At 40.9% G+C, this 16,782-nt stretch overlaps 1 protein-coding gene across 5 annotated transcripts in view; it reads right to left on the bottom strand.

Moving 5' to 3' along the window:
• The window catches only part of CDCA2 (cell division cycle associated 2), a 49,772-nt gene that overhangs the window by 24,768 nt on the left and 8,222 nt on the right, over nt 1–16,782 (bottom strand). For 2 of the 5 annotated variants that reach the window (XM_032332198.1, XM_032332199.1), the window contains exons 5-9: nt 10,913–11,063; nt 9,333–9,532; nt 7,629–7,713; nt 2,292–2,378; nt 1,770–1,978 (exon numbers count right to left, since the gene is read on the bottom strand). In XM_032332198.1, coding sequence (XP_032188089.1) covers nt 1,770–1,978; nt 2,292–2,378; nt 7,629–7,713; nt 9,333–9,532; nt 10,913–11,063 — 732 coding nt within the window. Of the gene's footprint in view, nt 1–1,769; nt 1,979–2,291; nt 2,379–7,628; nt 7,714–9,332; nt 9,533–10,912; nt 11,064–12,246; nt 12,428–16,782 lie in introns of those variants that run through there. The other 3 variants (XM_032332201.1, XM_032332202.1, XM_032332200.1) reach the window with 3 other exon arrangements.

The following is a 16,782-nucleotide window of genomic DNA, read 5'->3' as shown; positions in this document are numbered from 1 at the left end:
GCAAAAAGTTAACATCTGTCCCTGTATACTTCCCCAAAAGCTTGAGAGAGTAGGCAAGCTGGGGAGGGAGGGTCAGTCCAAGTCCTGAAGCACCAGACAGGGTCCCACTCAACATAGGGCCCCAAGTGACGCAGGTGGGAGCCAGGGCTGTGGGCTCCATGAGTCACCTCCAATTCATCACCTGCTTCCTACACCCTGGACAAACTCCTCTCTAGGGCTGTTCATTGACTCCACTGCCCCCATTTCAGGAGCAGCACTTCTCTCAGCATCTGTCCTGCCCCCAACAAGCCTCCTTGAGTAACTATCTCTCAAGTCCATTTCATCTTCCTGATCAGGGAAATGCCTTTATTTATGAAATCAGTGAATGCAGAAAACAAAATTCTTGAGAACTTTGAGGCTATCGTTAATTAAAACAACCACAAAAATTAGCTCACGACTCAAACTGTATACACCTACAAACTTTAGAGAGCTCAGTGAAAAGATCATTGATCATAAAAATCTTCATAAAATTTTCGTGGTAGGACTTGTTGTTGGCTATGTAATGCTGTTAATCAGTAAGGGTTATATGGATCATGAAGATGTTAAGTCTGTTTGAGGAGAAGATAAAACGAATACAAGATATGAATAAGCAGTTTTGCATAGAAACCCACATCAGCTCTTTGACCGGAAAAACTGTTAAAATGTTTTAGATAACCGGTGTCCATAACTATTCATGTCAATAGAAGATGGCTACCTCCTTTTGGCTTTAGAAACAGATGTGTAGGCCTGGTTATACATTTAAATGCCTGTGGACTGAAAACAAAATAACTTCTCATTTGCCAGGCACTGGTGCTAATTTCATATTATTATTGCAGTTAATGCTCAAATCACCTTGTAAGGTAGTTACTAGTGTTGTCCATTCACAAGACTAGTTGTGAACTAGAAGGAAGCCAGGGTATAAAAAGTGACATAATTGGCCCAGCAGCTCTTGAACTTCAGAGTGAGGATCTGAAACCAGGCACTTGGGACGCCAGAGCCCATTCTCTCCACCTCTCAGAGTTTATAGCCTGCCATGGATTTCTATATCAGATTTATCTGGGTTCGTTTAATAACCTCAAGCCTAAATTTACTTCAAATGGGGCTAATATTCTCCTTAGAGTACTAGGTCTGCATGTCCATGATCTATGCCAGAACTGTCCATAGACATACTCAATCAGGGGCGCCTGGGTGGCTCAGTCCGTTAGGCATCCGACTCAGGTTATGATCTCAGGGTCATGAAATGAAATCCTGCATCAGGCTCTGCTGAGCGTGGAGTCTGCTTAAGATTCTCTCCCCATGTCTCCCTCTATCCCTCCCTGCCACAACTTGTGTGCATGCACGCTCTCAAAAAAAATAAATAAATACAATTTTAAAAGACTCAATAAATGCCAGCTAGTTCCCATCAACCTACTCTTTGCTCATCCAAGCTGAGTTTAGAGAAACATACAGGCCTGTGAATAAGCTATCTCTGAGACCAAATATTTTAGGTGGAAATAACTAACACACATTAATAATTATGAAACTCTCATACAGTAAAGTCTACATATATCAAATTGTACAAGTTATATTCTATGCTGAGTTTAGAAAGAGAGGAAAGAAGGAAGGAATGAACTCTGCACAGTGCTCTAAGTAAGGAAAGGAGGGAAAAACATTTGAAACCAGTATGACATATACAACAATTCATAAAAATTGCTTCAAGCCCAAATGCATATTTATTCAATTTGCTTTAGGAAAAGGAGCTCTAAACTTACCTGCAGGCCCTCTGGAAACAGCTTAACAGAGGTTTTCTTTAGCACAGAACGAAGTACAAAGGTCTCAGAGGATGAAACGTCCCTCGTACACTGTGAAGTAACCAGGGACCTGACTTCAGGAGTGGTGTCTGTGCTCACTTCCATCAAATTGTCAAGTGGAACAGTGTCCCTTGATCTTTTGCCCTCTATACACTCGGCAACCATGACTCCTTCAAAGGAAACATGTAAACAAGAGAGGTGGAAGACATCTGAATCAAGTGTTCTACACCAAAAATACTGTGCATTTGCAAAGAGACTAACAAACACATTAGAAGAAGTCCAACCCCAAAATATCCACCTTAGGGCAGAACATCTGGAATTTCATTTGAATATATAAAGAAGACACGAGGCGCTGGCCATAGTTTTCAATTCAAATCTAACTCCTGAGGGTAAAGGTAAGCAAGGAGTTTTGGCTGCCATGAATCCTAGAAGATTGCCCAGGCCTCCACTCATGACCGCTGCGCTTTGCACCAGAAAACTAACCTGAGCTGAACAATGAAGGAGGACCAATTTCATTGCTGGAGTCAGAGGCATTTGAGGATGCAAGGGTGGTGCGAGGGAGAAGATGGGCTGTGAGGAGAGAGATGATTAAAAAAAATTTTTTGCATGTTGTGTGTGCTCTCAAACAAGGCAAGGCTTCCTCCTGCATATTTTTTTCTCACAAGAGAGCCTTTCCTTATGATCGACGCTTAACAAATATATATTGGGCACTTATGATGTGACAGGTGCTCTTTTCTAGGTGCCAGAAAGACAATGATCAATAAAAACAGACAAATCTCCCATACTCTGGGGTACACACAGACAATATAAACACCCGGGAGTGGTAGAAGGAAAGAGGGAGCTACACCTATTAAAGGTGAACATAGCAAGAGGGACCCCTATGCTGGAGCTGTTCTCTAGCTTGTGTGCAACATGGTCATATAAGTCTACAGGGGATAAAAGTACACGGAACTAACTATATACACAAATGAGTGCATGTAAAACTGGGGAAATCTGAGAAAGAGTCAGTGGCTTGTATCAGTGTCAGTTTCCTGCTTGGGATATTGTATGACCACTACCCAAGATGCTACCACCTGGGGAATTTGGGGGGGTCGGGGGGACAACACTAAATCCTTTTAGATATGATTTTGTACAATTGCTTGTGACTCTAAGTCACCTCAAAATAAAAAGTTACAAAATGTATAGGTAACAAGTAGTAATGTATTCCTTTAAAGGAAATAATATCAAAATTAAGGGGATATGGCAGGATAAGGTGGGAGGGGGGAGTTGCTGTTTGGAGGTGTTCAGGGATCAAGCAGGCATCTGAATGAAGTGAGGAAGTGAGCTATGCATGTATCTAAGGAAGAACCTTACATGCATGAAACCAAGTGCAGAGAACTGAGATGAGAATATACTGGACACATAGAGGTAGAACAAGACCAGTGTGGCTGGAACAGCGTGAAAAGGAGAAGAGAGCTAAGAAGCTCCAAGAGAAGGCTAAGGACTAGGTCAGGTATGGACTGAGTCCCATTCTAAGTAGGGTGGGAGGTCAATGAAAGATTTTGAGAAGGGGAGTGACATAGCATAGCTAGCATTTTAAAAGGAACACCCTGGACGCCATGTAGAAGACTCCAAAGAGGGGGGGCTGGCAAGGATGGAAGCAGAGCAATCACATAAGAGGACACACGAAGCAATCCAGGCATGAGAAGGTGGGAGCCCGGACCACAATGATAACAGTTAGGGGGTGGGAATTGGTTAGACACCTGCTATATCGTCAAGATAGAACAACCAACAGAATTTGTTAATGGGACTGAAATTGAACTTTTCTTTTTTTTTTTTTTTAAAGATTTATTTATTTGAGGGAGAGAGGTGGGAAGAGGGCTAGCAGGAGAGGGAGTGAGAGAATCTCAAGCAGACTCCCTGCTGAGTATGGAGCCCAACATGGGCTCCCAGGACTCTGAGATCATGACCTGAGCCAAAGTCAAGAGCCAGACACAACCAACTGAGCCACCTCGTTATGCCCGGAAGTTTAACTTTTAAAAGGGAGGTGGCCAGTGTTACTCCAATGCTTTTGACTCAAGCAGCTGGGTGAATGGTAGGATGGTTTATTGAGATGAAATAAAACAAAACAACAAAAAACAACCCAGAGATGAGCAGACTGGGGAAGGAAAAATAGTCAAGATCTTCTTGAGTATTAATTCCTAAGTCTGAGATGTTTATTAAACATCCCTGTGGAGACCAGAAAAGGCAGTTGGGCACTTCAGAGTTCAGGGAAGAGGCCAAGGACGGGTATTTAAATTCTGAAGTCAACAGCATACAGGTAGCATTTAGTGTTGTGGGAATGTCCACAATCACCTAGCGAGTGAATGCAGAGAGAAAAAGCCTGAGCACTAAAGCCAGGGCACTCAAATGCTTGAAGGTTAAGGGATGTAAGAGAAGAAAATAAACAGACAAATAAGGAATGGTCAGTAAAACAAGGAAGACCAGAGAAAACGGCGTCCCGATGCCCAGTAAAGAAATGGTTCCTCTAGGGAGGGCAATGGCAGCTCTGCCTGCCGTGCTGGGGCCCTGGGGAGAGGGTCTGGTGAGAATGCCTAATGGGATAGCAATGAAGAGGTGACCAAGACCTGTTAGGAGCTGGTGCAAGTGAGAATGGGAGGCGAGGAGACAGAGCTCCACCTGCTCTTAAAGGGAGCTTTGCCATAGAGGAAGCAAGGAAATGGGGTTTTGGCTGAAGGAAATCCCGGGACAAGGGTCAGTTTAAGAAGGGAGATAATACAGCACACTGTATGTTAATGGGAGAAGTGAACAACTCAGAACAGAGGGAACACCTCAGGCAGGAGGTCCTCTAATCAGCAAGGGATCACCCTCAAGGGACTGGCGTTGGGTCAGAGCACAGAGGATCTACTGGAACAGGAAGGGAGGGGGAGGGAACAGATGCTTGTTCAGAGGGGCATGAGCATGTGATGGTGAGTGGCCCAGCCCATTTGCTTTGGACATATTTCATTCTCTCCATGACAGAAGCATCCAGGGACAACTAAGGGGCACCAGGGAACTTTATCTCAGTCATTCATAGTAGGGCTGTCAGATTTAGCAAATACAAATACATGAGGCCCAGTTCAATTTTAAATTATATCTAATTATTTAAGTGTATGTATGTTGATATAAAAGAAAAAATACTGCACGAAACATACTGTGTAAAGCAAAAACAGTGCAGGATTTAAAATGAATATAAAAGTAATATAGAGGTTATCAATAGTGTAAAGGACCATAAAAGACATGGGTGGGCAGACAGGAAATAGAAACTTTACAAACTGTCTGGATCTATTTCCCCTAACACCAACTCTTTTTGGGTTCCAGGACCCAATTCCAGCTTGGGGGAAGCAGATTCTCCCACACACAATGCCATCAAGCAATTCTCAGACATCAGCAGGAGGTCCAAGAACTCAACCCAAGTCTGACCCCACCCAGAGACCCAGAGGCTGATCAGGTTCCATAGGTCAAGGGCTCAGTCCAACAAGAGCATCCCTCACTCATTTAAGATGCCAGTCTGGGGCACCTGGGTGGCTCAGTCAGCTGGGTCCTGGGATTGAGCCCCACATCAGGCTCCCTGCTCAGCAGGGAGTCTGCTTCTCTCTTTCTCTGCCTTTCACCCTGTTTGTGTGCTCTTTCTCACTCTCTCTCAAATAAACAGATAATTAAGAAAAAAAAAAAAAAAAAGCCAGTCCCAAGTCCTGGGCTGTCACTGGTGCCTCTGACATGCTATAGACTGGAGGTTCCAACAACCTCCTCCTTGGATTTCAGACACCAGTCACAAGTCCAGATTGCTACCTAAACTTCTGACTGAGTGGCTATCAATCAAGAGGTTCTCTTAATGTTCTTTTAATTTGCCAGAGCAGCTCACAAAACTCAGGGAACCACTGTTTGCCAGTTCATTAGAAGAAATGAGAAAGGATATCAATCAACAGCCAGATGATGGAACACAAGAGAGATCTGGGGAAGAGGTACAGAGCTTTCATGACCTCTCTTAGAAGTAACACTCTACCCACATTACCATGTGTTTGTTCACCAACCAGGATGCTCTCTGAACCCTGTGTTTCTGAGTTTTTATGGAGGCTTCATTTCATGGCCATGAATGGTAACGCCATTGGCTGATTCAACCTCCAGCCTCAATCCCCTCATCAGAAGTCAGAAGTGGGGCTTAAAATTCCACCCTCCAATCACATAGTTGGTCCTCTTGGCAACCAGCTCCCCACCACTGGGTGGGGTCCCAAAGGCACTTTCATTAATAGTAGTAAGATATCATGTCACCTTTATAGGTGTATTTTCAGGAACCGTGGAGGAAGACCAAATCTATCTGAAAACCGTGTATTTGGTCATCTATTTATTATTATTTATTCATTCAGTAAATATTCATTTAGATAATGAATATAAATATATATTTTATAAATTATTATACTACACTGTCTTTTACATGAAGTTGTACAACATTAACTCTAAGTAGACTGAAAGGTTAAGAATGTATTTTGCAATCCCTAAGGTAACCTTAAAATGATACAATGAGGTATAGTTTGAAAGGTAAATGGGTAGGGGGTTCTAGCTGGCTCAGTCAGTAGAACACACAACTCTTGATTTTGGGGACATGAGTTTGAGCCTCACTTGAGGATGAGAGCTTACTTTAAAAAAATTTTTTAAACAGGGGCGCCTGGGTGGCTCAGTGGATTGGGCCGCTGCCTTCGGCTCAGGTCATGATCTCGGTGTCCTGGGATCGAGCCCCGCATCGGGCTCTTTGCTCAGCGGGAGCCTGCTTCTCTCTCTCTCTCTCTGCCTGACTCTCCGCCGACTTGTGATCTCTCTGTCAAATAAATAAATAAAATCTAAAAAAAAAAAAAAATTTTTTAAACAAATATTTAAAAAAAAAAAAAGGTAATGGATAACTGGCTTTCCAAAAAGAATATTTCAAATAAACCTCTAAAAGAGAGAAGGGAAACAGAGGAACAAAAATCGGAACAGAAAATGCATGAAAAAAATGGTAGATTTATAAATCAAACCATATCAATAATGACTTGAAATGTTAATGGGCCAAGTGCCCCATGGAAAGGCACAGGCTCTTGGAATGGATAAAAATGCAAGACCTAACTCTATGTCTTTAAGTTTTACTTTAAAGATAAAGACACAGGTAGGTTGATAGTAAGCCTAATACCTTACTGGTGACTTTCACACATACCAGCATACGATTTGGGGAAAGTTTTGAACGTTGGTCCCTTTCCACACTTAAAAACCAAAAATAACCTCAAAAAACAAAAAATGAAAAACCAAACCAAACAAAAAAACAACACACATGGAAGTGTTTTCTCTTACAAAATAAATGTTATATGTTCAGACATCCTGTTTTGTTTTGTTTTTTTAAGATTTTATTTATTTGACAAACAGATCACAAGTAGGCAGAGAGAGAGGGAAGCAGGCTCCCTACTGAGCAGAGAGCCCAATGTGGGGCTCAATCCCAGGAGCCTGGGATCATGACCTGAACTGAAGGTAGAAGCTTTAACCCACTGAGCCACCCAGGTCCCCCAAGACATGCTGTTTTGTTTTTTTTTTTAATAACAGATTCTGTCAACTTGGAAATATCTCACTCTTACCAGCAGCAGTTTAAGGGCAAAAAAAGTCCTCTCTCATACAAGAATTCTGAAACATTTCTACTAGACCGAGAGCTCCTAAAATGTAGGGCGCTGCCTCAGTTTCCCCAAAGATTAGTAAACCAACCACAAATGTCTACTGAACACATACTTCAATAGGTGAAATGGCACAGGTACTAGGTACTACAAAAGATTAAATACTTACCACTTGAAGCCTCTGTGAGCTTGGAAAGTGAAACAGACTCTCCAACTAAATATCCAGACCGTGTTAAACCAGATTCAAAAGATTTCTTGGCAGGGGGATAAAATTAAAGAAATATTAAGTCTTATTACTTACAGGAGTATTGAGATCTTTATAAAGATTAAAGTATTACAGATTACCTAGAAATCTGATCTTAAACCAGTCACTACCTAGCTGTTAGGAAAGCATACATGGATGGAGCTAAAAACATTGTAACTGCAGCCTAAACATCCTACTGAACAAATTTCAGCTCCCTAGGAAGTCTGGAGGGCACGTTTCGTTGCCTTACTATTAGAAGTCTAAAAAACTATAATGATTAATTTTAAAGAGGAAATTCTCAAAAGTAATGAAGAATGGGGGTGTCTGGGTGGCAGAGTCGGGTAAGCATCCAACTCTTGGTTTTGGCTCAGGTGATGATCTCAGGGTCGTGAGATGGAGCCTCACACTGGGCTCCATGCTAAGCGTGGAGTCTGCTTGAGATTTTCTTTCCCCATCTCTACCCCTCCCACTTGTGCTCTCTCCCACCCCCTCTCTCTTAAATAAAGAAATCTTAAAAAAAAAAAAAATAATAACAAAAAATGTTACATAATTATTTTAAAAGGTATCAATAGCTAGGAAAAACATTAACAGCTAGGATAGAAAATACATTCCTATTAATGTGGACACCATTTCTAAATCATGATGTATGCCCGAAGTGCTGATGAAAAACTATTGGTTTTCCCGGCTGATAATTTCCTATCAACTAGAAAAAAAGAGAGGGAGCAGAAATTGTAAGTGACTGTAAGCTAGAAATGAAACCTACTGGGCCCTGAAGAATCTTACTATCAAACATTTATTATGCCAGTCCAAATCAGATCAACAGAATATGCTCTGAGTCTTTGCAACAGAGAAGTTACAGATAAAAAGTTTCAGATCTAATGGTGTCAGGTGTCTGCTCTAACTAAAGATATGGGAACCAGCTATGTCACACCAGAAGTAAAGCACAGAAAGCCAATAATGAGAGAACCAGCTTCCTGTTTACATGTGAGTGAAGGTCAAGATTCCTCAATAGTAGTATTTAATTCATGGAGCTTAAGATCTTTTGATAATCTTGACAGGCTTTAGGTAGTCATAAACAACAAAAATCCCTACACCTACTTGAAAGAAGTGAGCAGAGCAAAGGAGAAATTGCTAAACAGCACCCTGTTTCCTAGCCAGTAATAAAGCAGGTAGAGGCAGAAAAGCCAAGTGCAAGACCTCTCAGACCTGAGCAGCACAGCCCAGAGAGAATCTTCAGCTCATTTGCCAGTTGCGTAAATAATATGCTCCTGTTTCTGCTTCCACCAGCAGACTAAAAGCTGCTCGAGGGGAGGACCATGATTTTCTCACAGCTGTACCATCAGTATCTAGAACAACAGCTGGCAAGCAGAAGACCACAGGGCTTAATATTTTCATTAAATGTTTTTTTGTAACCAAAAGCAACATATTCATCAAAACTGTCTAACCAATAAGCTAACAACAAAAAAATTTAACAAGTAGGAGATTCAAACACACACAACATAATTGAAAACTCAGCTACAATATAAAAAAACAAGGTACCCTAGCTGGAAAAGGGTTCTGACAATCTTAAAAGTGTCCACCCAGAAAAACCAAAGCTTCATTTTCCTAGGACTCTGGTCAGTGAATTACCTCGGAAAAATCTGCAGGTGCAGCTTCAACAGCACACATTTTGCCTGTATCAGGAGAAGGGGCACTATGGAATATCTGAAGATGAACCGCATCCGTGAGATTTTCATCAAAGCCACTCTGAGAGGATATCCTTCGACGCTTGGATGATAAGTTTGCGGGGAACTCAGACTCTTGACATCCACCAAGATGTTCCTTTTTGGCTATATACAGGCAAAAATATTTTCTTTTACTATACCACTTTTAAATTTTGCACATAATAATTTCAGTAAAATGTAGTGCTTGAATCTAAATATTTTATCAATTAAAAGTACATTTTTCTATTCAGAAGAAATCTAGCTGAAAGATAAGAGAATATCACTATTAAAAGGATAATAAATATTATTAAAATTTTTTTCTAGACTTTAAAAATGTACAAACACACACTAATATGTATTTCTATTTCTGATATAGTATCTCACTATTTTAAAATATACAAGGAAACCTTCTTTTTAACTTTTTTTAAGATTTAAGATTTAAGAACACATGTGAGCAGGTGGAGGGGCAAGAGAGGGAGAAGCAGGATCCCTACTCAGCAGGGAGCCCAAAACAGGACTCCATCTCAGGAGCCCAAGATCATGACCTGAGCCTAAGACAGATGCTTAACTAAGTCAGCCAGGGGCCCCTCTTCTGAACACTTTAAAGGATGTGGTTATGTTCTAATACTGGTTCTGCTTTGACTATGTATGGTTTTATGAAACATATAGCCAAAATGTGCCTCAGTTCTTCCCAGCCACAAAAAGTGAATTTGGTCATCTGCAGAACTAGAGCAATCATGCCAGTAAAATATTTTAAAATACAGGTCAGGAGTGAAAAATAGGTAAGTTACAAACTACAAATACAAACGAGTACATCAGAGTGGGTCACACACTGGGGAGGTAGATGAATGGGACTTGAGTAACAGTGCTCTGTGCGTGAGGAGGTGTTGAAATGTACCTGAAGTTGGTTCAAGAAACCAAAACAAAATCACGTGGAACCTCAGCGTGCAAAGCACCGAGGAATGGTTATGATGATTATGGTAATGTCAAAACTTTGTTCAATTCTGGCATTTCAAATGCCTTGTGATTGCAAACTCAGAAGTGATAGGAAAAAGTGAGTTATGGTAAAGAAGAGAACAGGCTATTAAGATGCCAGATTAGATATATCTGTTTATAACATCAGGGCTGAGTGTTTGGTATTCATAGAAATGCTTGCCAAGCTTAATAATCAACTTCCAAAAATCAAGGTTTAAATGTTCAAATTTCCCTCATTCTAAAGATAAAACAAGCCAACCAGCTCTGCCATGTTAACACACAAAACTCCACTGTGGCCATGTGGAATTATAGGCTCGGGAATGAGTGAAAAATCAGGTTTTTTTCAAGACAAACCAGAAATCCAAATTTTTGTGTGAAATTTCCCAAATTTTAAATGTTAGGCTCCATTTAAAAATACAGCTCTGCTCAGAAAAGACTGCCTTCACACTGTGGAACTAAATCTTTTTTATACCTCACAGGCGTCTCTGAATAAACACAGAAGTCCAAACTCACTGAATTCTTTTTACTTACATGAGCCTGTTGTCTTGAACTCTCCTTCAGCCTCTGAGAATTCAGGATGGTCGATCATGTTTTCATTCTCCTTTATGCAGTGAAAAGCTGACTGGAAGGCAGACATTCGCTCCCTTAAAGAATTAACATTTCGATACGGTACAGGACTGCCCTGTTAAAATACAGACATGGAGGGTATTATAAAGAAATCAAACGGAGCATCTCTATTCTAGGCCTATAACCATTGTATCCAGGACTAAATACATAAAGGCTTTTTGAAGATCAGAGGTAATGAGTGTGGCAGAGCCTCTTCTCCCTTGAATCATGTATTTTCAGTTTGAATATTTCGGGCGCTGCCATCACCCTGGTTTCTCCTCTGCTCCTCCCTCGGTTTTCAACCCAAGCCCAGAGAACAGCTGTGTGGTTATGTCTAGGCATACAACCTGGCTCAATACTGTTATTAGTCAGGCCACACACATGACAGAAATCTGGAGTAGGTGGGGAACAGCTTTAAAAAAAGCACCTGTGCAAAATACATCCCCAGTTATCTGGGGGCTAAAAACTCTAAAAGGATTCTTCCTGCAGAGCTTAAGGTCTCTCTTTTAGAGTTCCTAACCTGAGACAATCTTGACAAATCAGATTAGGAAAGGGAAAGAAGTTGAGCACAAAAATGTTTGAGAGGTCTAAGTAAGCAATTACATGGAGAACTCAAGAAAGCACTGAATCCAGAGACGGGTAAGAAAGAAGAACCTGCCACTTTAGAAATTTTACCATATATATATATATATATATATATATACACATACATACACACACACACACACACACACATACATACATAAAACAATCCACTGAAAACCATCTGCATGACACATGAGGGTCTCAAAATACCCAGGTCAATCCAAGCTAATCTGACTGCCTATTTCCATCCATACACACCCCTTCCCCAGGAGGCCAGGACAAGACGCAGATGTTCCCGGAGCAGTTCAGAGACCCACCTTCGCACTTACCCTCTCCCCAGCTAAATTTTCCTGATTTCATAGGACCTTACTTCCTCAGCACTAAAAGCTGTCGTATGCTAAAACTACAAAGCCAAATAGATGGTTTAAGCACAAGAGCGCTCTGGAAACTCTGCTAACAGGGTTTTAGCCAAGGAGTCATCAATTTCATGGACACTGGCAGGGAGAGAAGTGCCAGATACATGCGAGTAACATACAATTAAAGAGTTCTGTTACCCAAAAATTATTAAGTTCTTTATCCAGTTCCCCCCCGTTACTATTTAGTCTAATATTTCCAGTAATTTGGAGCTAATAACAATTTAAAAATTATACCAACAGATAAAAGTAAAAAATTACCTCCCTTTATGATATCATCTGGAGGAAAATCAGTTAAAAGTTTGGAGCCATGATTGATGGTGGATCTGTTCACACACTTGATTCTATTCCCAGTTAAATACATTCACAAAGCGAACTGTTACATAATAACAATATTTTAAATCCAAATATGGTTGATGATGTAAACCTTTATGACATAACACACAACATTCATAAAAAGCTGGTGGCCAACTCTTCTCTATGATACGGAGAAAAGAAACAGGTTATCCCAAAGTCATACAATTTACCTCCAATGGGCTTCTTTTGGGTCCTCCCATTTGAACACGGTAGGGATCGGTTAAAGCTCTGAAATGCTGCCTAACACAAATGCAAGTTCCCTAGTTAGAATTGTTCTTCTCTATTTCCTGATGGAGAATGGGAATATATAAGGGAAACAAAACATTCAAAATGCATTGCTTTATTCTTTTGTCTTATGACCTTTGTTAGTCAACAACATTCCTTCCACGTACCAGATATTGTTCCAAGGGCTCAGGACATAGAGTGGGGGGAAAATCACACTTTGGACAGAAATTCTGAAAACATATTAATGTAGTTTCAGGTACAGGAAGTGCTAGTGAGAAGATGAAAAAGGAACATGATGAAGTAAAAGTGCTGCTCTGGCTTGAGTCAGAAGAGCATCCTATCAAAAGCAATAGCCAAGCTGGAACCAAAACAGTGAGGAAACCACGAATTATGGATCACTGCAAAAAAATTAAATTAAATATTAAATTAAATTAAATTTTTAAAAATTTTTTAAAAAGTAACAGTGAGAAAGTGGCAGTGGAGGAGAAAGGCATTCTGTAGTAACAAAAGCTTGGATGAAAAAAACAGGATGCAGCAGGGAAAAAAAAACCCCATCATGCCCAGGAAACGGAAGGAGATGGGGATATGAGGCTAATGGTGGGCAAGGCTCAGATCAGGAAGGGCGCTGCAAGCTTCAAAGAAGGGGTCTGGGTTTAATTCAAGGCATAACAGAAAGCCAGTGGAAGGTTTTAAGCAGCAGAAGGAATGATCTGATTTCATCTCTCTCTGACTGCTCTAGGGGATGCTGGGTGGATTAGGGAAGGAGGGAATTGAGGAGAGCAGTTAAGAAGTGCATTTGGTAACCTAGGCAGGAAACATATGAGAGCTGTTGTAGCAGTGGAGCTGTGGGACATGCAGTCTTAAAAGGGTTCTGATAGGTAGTGATGTGCTGGATGTGGAAGAAAGAAACCAAGGAACATTAATAGGTAGTTGGCCTGAACAGCTGGATGATGGTGCCATGTCATACAACTGGGAAACGGGCTGGAGAAGCTGGTAGGGAGAAGAAATGTACAGTTTGGCTACGGCCAAATGCTTATAAAAACACCCAAGTGAAGATGTTGAATAGGCAACTGGATATCTAACACAGTCTAGTGTTCTATGAAGCTCTGGGCCAAAGTCAGACATTTTGCAGTCAGTCTACAGCTGCTGATAGTAGCCACGGGAAGGGATTAGGTAGCCTAAGGAAAGCAACCGAAAGGGGACAGAGGGGAGCCCTAGGGCACTCAAGCATTTCTAAGGAAAAACTGGAAGCAGGGGTGGAATTAGCACATGAAACAGAGGGAATGACCTATGACAAAGAAGGAAAATTAGGTCAGTATGGAATCCTATAAACCAAGTGCAGAAGGTGTGTAAAGCGGGGAGTGGTTGAAGACTTCAAAAGCTGAGGAAAGGCTAAGATGCATACTTAGATTTAATCTTTGTCTTGGCCAGGGATCAATGGTGACAAGAGTCTTGCTGACAGAGTGGTAGAAACAAACAAAAGCCCAGTTGGCGTGGCTAGCAGCCACAGAGAGGATGGGAGAAGGGAAGTGGGGCAAGACAGACTCACCAAGTTTTGCGGTGATGAAGAGGCACAGAAATGGGACGCCTGGAGGTCTACGAGGAGTTAAACAGATACTAAGATTTGTTTGTACTAATGGAAAATGAACCACATGAAAAGGAGGATAACATAATTGCAGAAGAAAAACAAGCTCAGTATGACCTGTGTGGTCATAGTAATATAAAACCTGAATAGTTATATAACCCAACTATTAGGAAGTTGTGGAGAATGGGAAGTACACATGTGTATGTAGGATAGAAAGCATAAGGAAGAGAGAAGGGCTAATTCTCTACCATCCACAGAGGGAAGTTAATAGTCTTTATGCTGAAAGATTAAATAGTAGCAACTAGACAAAAAGTAAAAGGCATCCAAATTGGAAAGAAACAGGTAAAACTGTCACAATTTGCAGATGGCATAATAAATATAGAAAACTAAAGACTCCACTAAAAAACCATTAGAATAGAGGTGCCTGGGTGGCTAAGTGGGTTAAGCCTCTGCCTTCAGCTCAGGTCATGATCTCGGGGTCCTGGGATCAAGCCCCACATCGGGCTCTCTGCTCAGCGGGGAGCCTGTTTCCCTCCCTCTCTCTGCTGCTCTGCCTACTTGTGATCTCTCTCTGTCAAATAAATAAATAAAATCTTTAAAAAAACCATTAGAATAAATGATTTCAGTAAAGTTGCAGGATACAAAACCATCATACAAAAGTCTGTTGTGTTTCTATACACTACTAATGAACTAGCGGAAACCAAAATAAAAAAAAAAAAAAGGGCGCCTGGGTGGCTCAGTGGGTTAAGCTGCTGCCTTCGGCTCGGGTCATGATCTCAGGGTCCTGGGATCGAGTCCCACATCGGGCTCTCTGCTCAGCGGGGAGCCTGCTTCCCTCTCTCTCTCTCTGCCTGCCTCTCCATCTACTTGTGATTTCTCTCTGTCAAATAAATAAATAAATAAATAAATAAATAAAACAATTACATCAAAAAGAATTAAACAGCTAGAAATAAATTTAACCAAGGAAGTAAAAGACCTATGCAAGGAAAACCATAAGAAACTGATGAAAGAAACTGAAGATGTAAATATATGGACAGATACTCTGTGCCCACGGATTGGAAGAGTATCATTAAAATGTCATACTGTTCAAAGCAATCTACAGATTCAATGCAATTACCAACAAAATTCCAGTGGCATTTACCAAGAGCCAAGAACATCCAATGGGGAAAGGACAGTCTCTTCAAAAATGTCATGCAGAAAACTGGACAGCCACATTCAAAGCCATGAAACTAAACCACAGTTTTACACCTACACAACAACTAACTCAAACTGTTGAAAGACATGAAATCATAAAAATAGGTGGTGAGCAACTTGACACCAGTCTTGGCAAGGGTTTTTGGTTTTAACACCAAAAGCAAAGGCAACAAAAGCGAAAATAAATGTTATTTACTATATCAAACTAAAAAGTTTCTGCACAGCAAAGGAAACCATCAACAAAACAAAAAGGCAACCTACTGGATGGAAGAAAATATGTGCAAATAACATATCTGACAAAAGGGTTGATATAATATACAAAGAACTCCTGTAATTTGGGGCACTTGGGTGACTCAGTTGATTGGGCATCTGCCTTCAGGCTCAGGTCATGACCCCAGGTGCTGAGATCCAGCCCCCCCCCACCCCCACTCTTGGGTTCCTTGCTCAGCAGAGAGACTGCTTTTCCCTTTCCCTCTGCCTGCTGCTCCCCCTGCTTGTGCTATCAAGCGAATAAACAAAATCTTAACACACAAAAAAAACAAAAACCCAAAACTCATGTAACTCAATAGCAAAAAAAGCAAGCAATCCAATTTAAAAATTGGCAGATCAGAACAGACATTTTTCCAAAGACACAGATGGTTAACAGACATGTGAAAAGATGCTCAACATCACTCATCATCAGGGAAACGCAAACCAAAACCCAATGAGATATCACCTCCTATCTATCAGAATGGCTATTAAAAAAATAAGCCATAAGTGTTGGCAAGGATATGAAGGAAATCCCTGTACACTGTTGCTGGGAATGTGAATTGGTGCAGCCACTATGGAAAACAGTATGGAGGTCTCTCACAAAAAAAATAAATAAATAAAAGTAGGGGCGCCTGGGTGGCCCAGTGGGTTAAAGCCTCTGCCTTCAGCTCAGTTCATGATCCCAGGGTCCTGGGATCGAGCTCAGCAAGGAGCCTGCTTCCTCCTCTCTTTCTCTCTGCCTGCCTCTCTGCCTATTTGTGATCTCTGACTGTCAAATAAATAAATAAAAATCTTTAAAATAAATAAATAAAAGTAAAATGACCATAAGATTCAGTAATTCTACTTGAGTATTTACCCAATGAAAATGAAAACACTAACTTGAAAGGAAGTATCTACCCCCATGTTCACTCTATCATTATTTGCAATAACCAAGATACAAAAACAACCTAAGTGCCCATCAGTGAATGGATGGGTAAAGAAGATATGGTATATATACACAATAGCATATTTTTCAGTCAGAAAAAAAGAAGGAAATCTTGCCATTTGTGACAACATGGATGGACAAACCCTGAGGGCATTACGCTAACAGAAATAAGTCAAAGAAAGACAAATACTGCAATGTCACACTTACATGTGAAAGCTCAAAGTTTAAAAAGAAAGAAAAAAAGGAGTTCATAGTTACAGAG

Source organism: Mustela erminea, chromosome 2 (genome assembly GCF_009829155.1).
Source record: "Mustela erminea isolate mMusErm1 chromosome 2, mMusErm1.Pri, whole genome shotgun sequence".
Lineage (NCBI taxonomy): Eukaryota > Metazoa > Chordata > Mammalia > Carnivora > Mustelidae > Mustela > Mustela erminea.
Note: the sequence above shows the minus strand (reverse complement) of the source record. Positions and strands in the feature narration are given on the sequence as shown.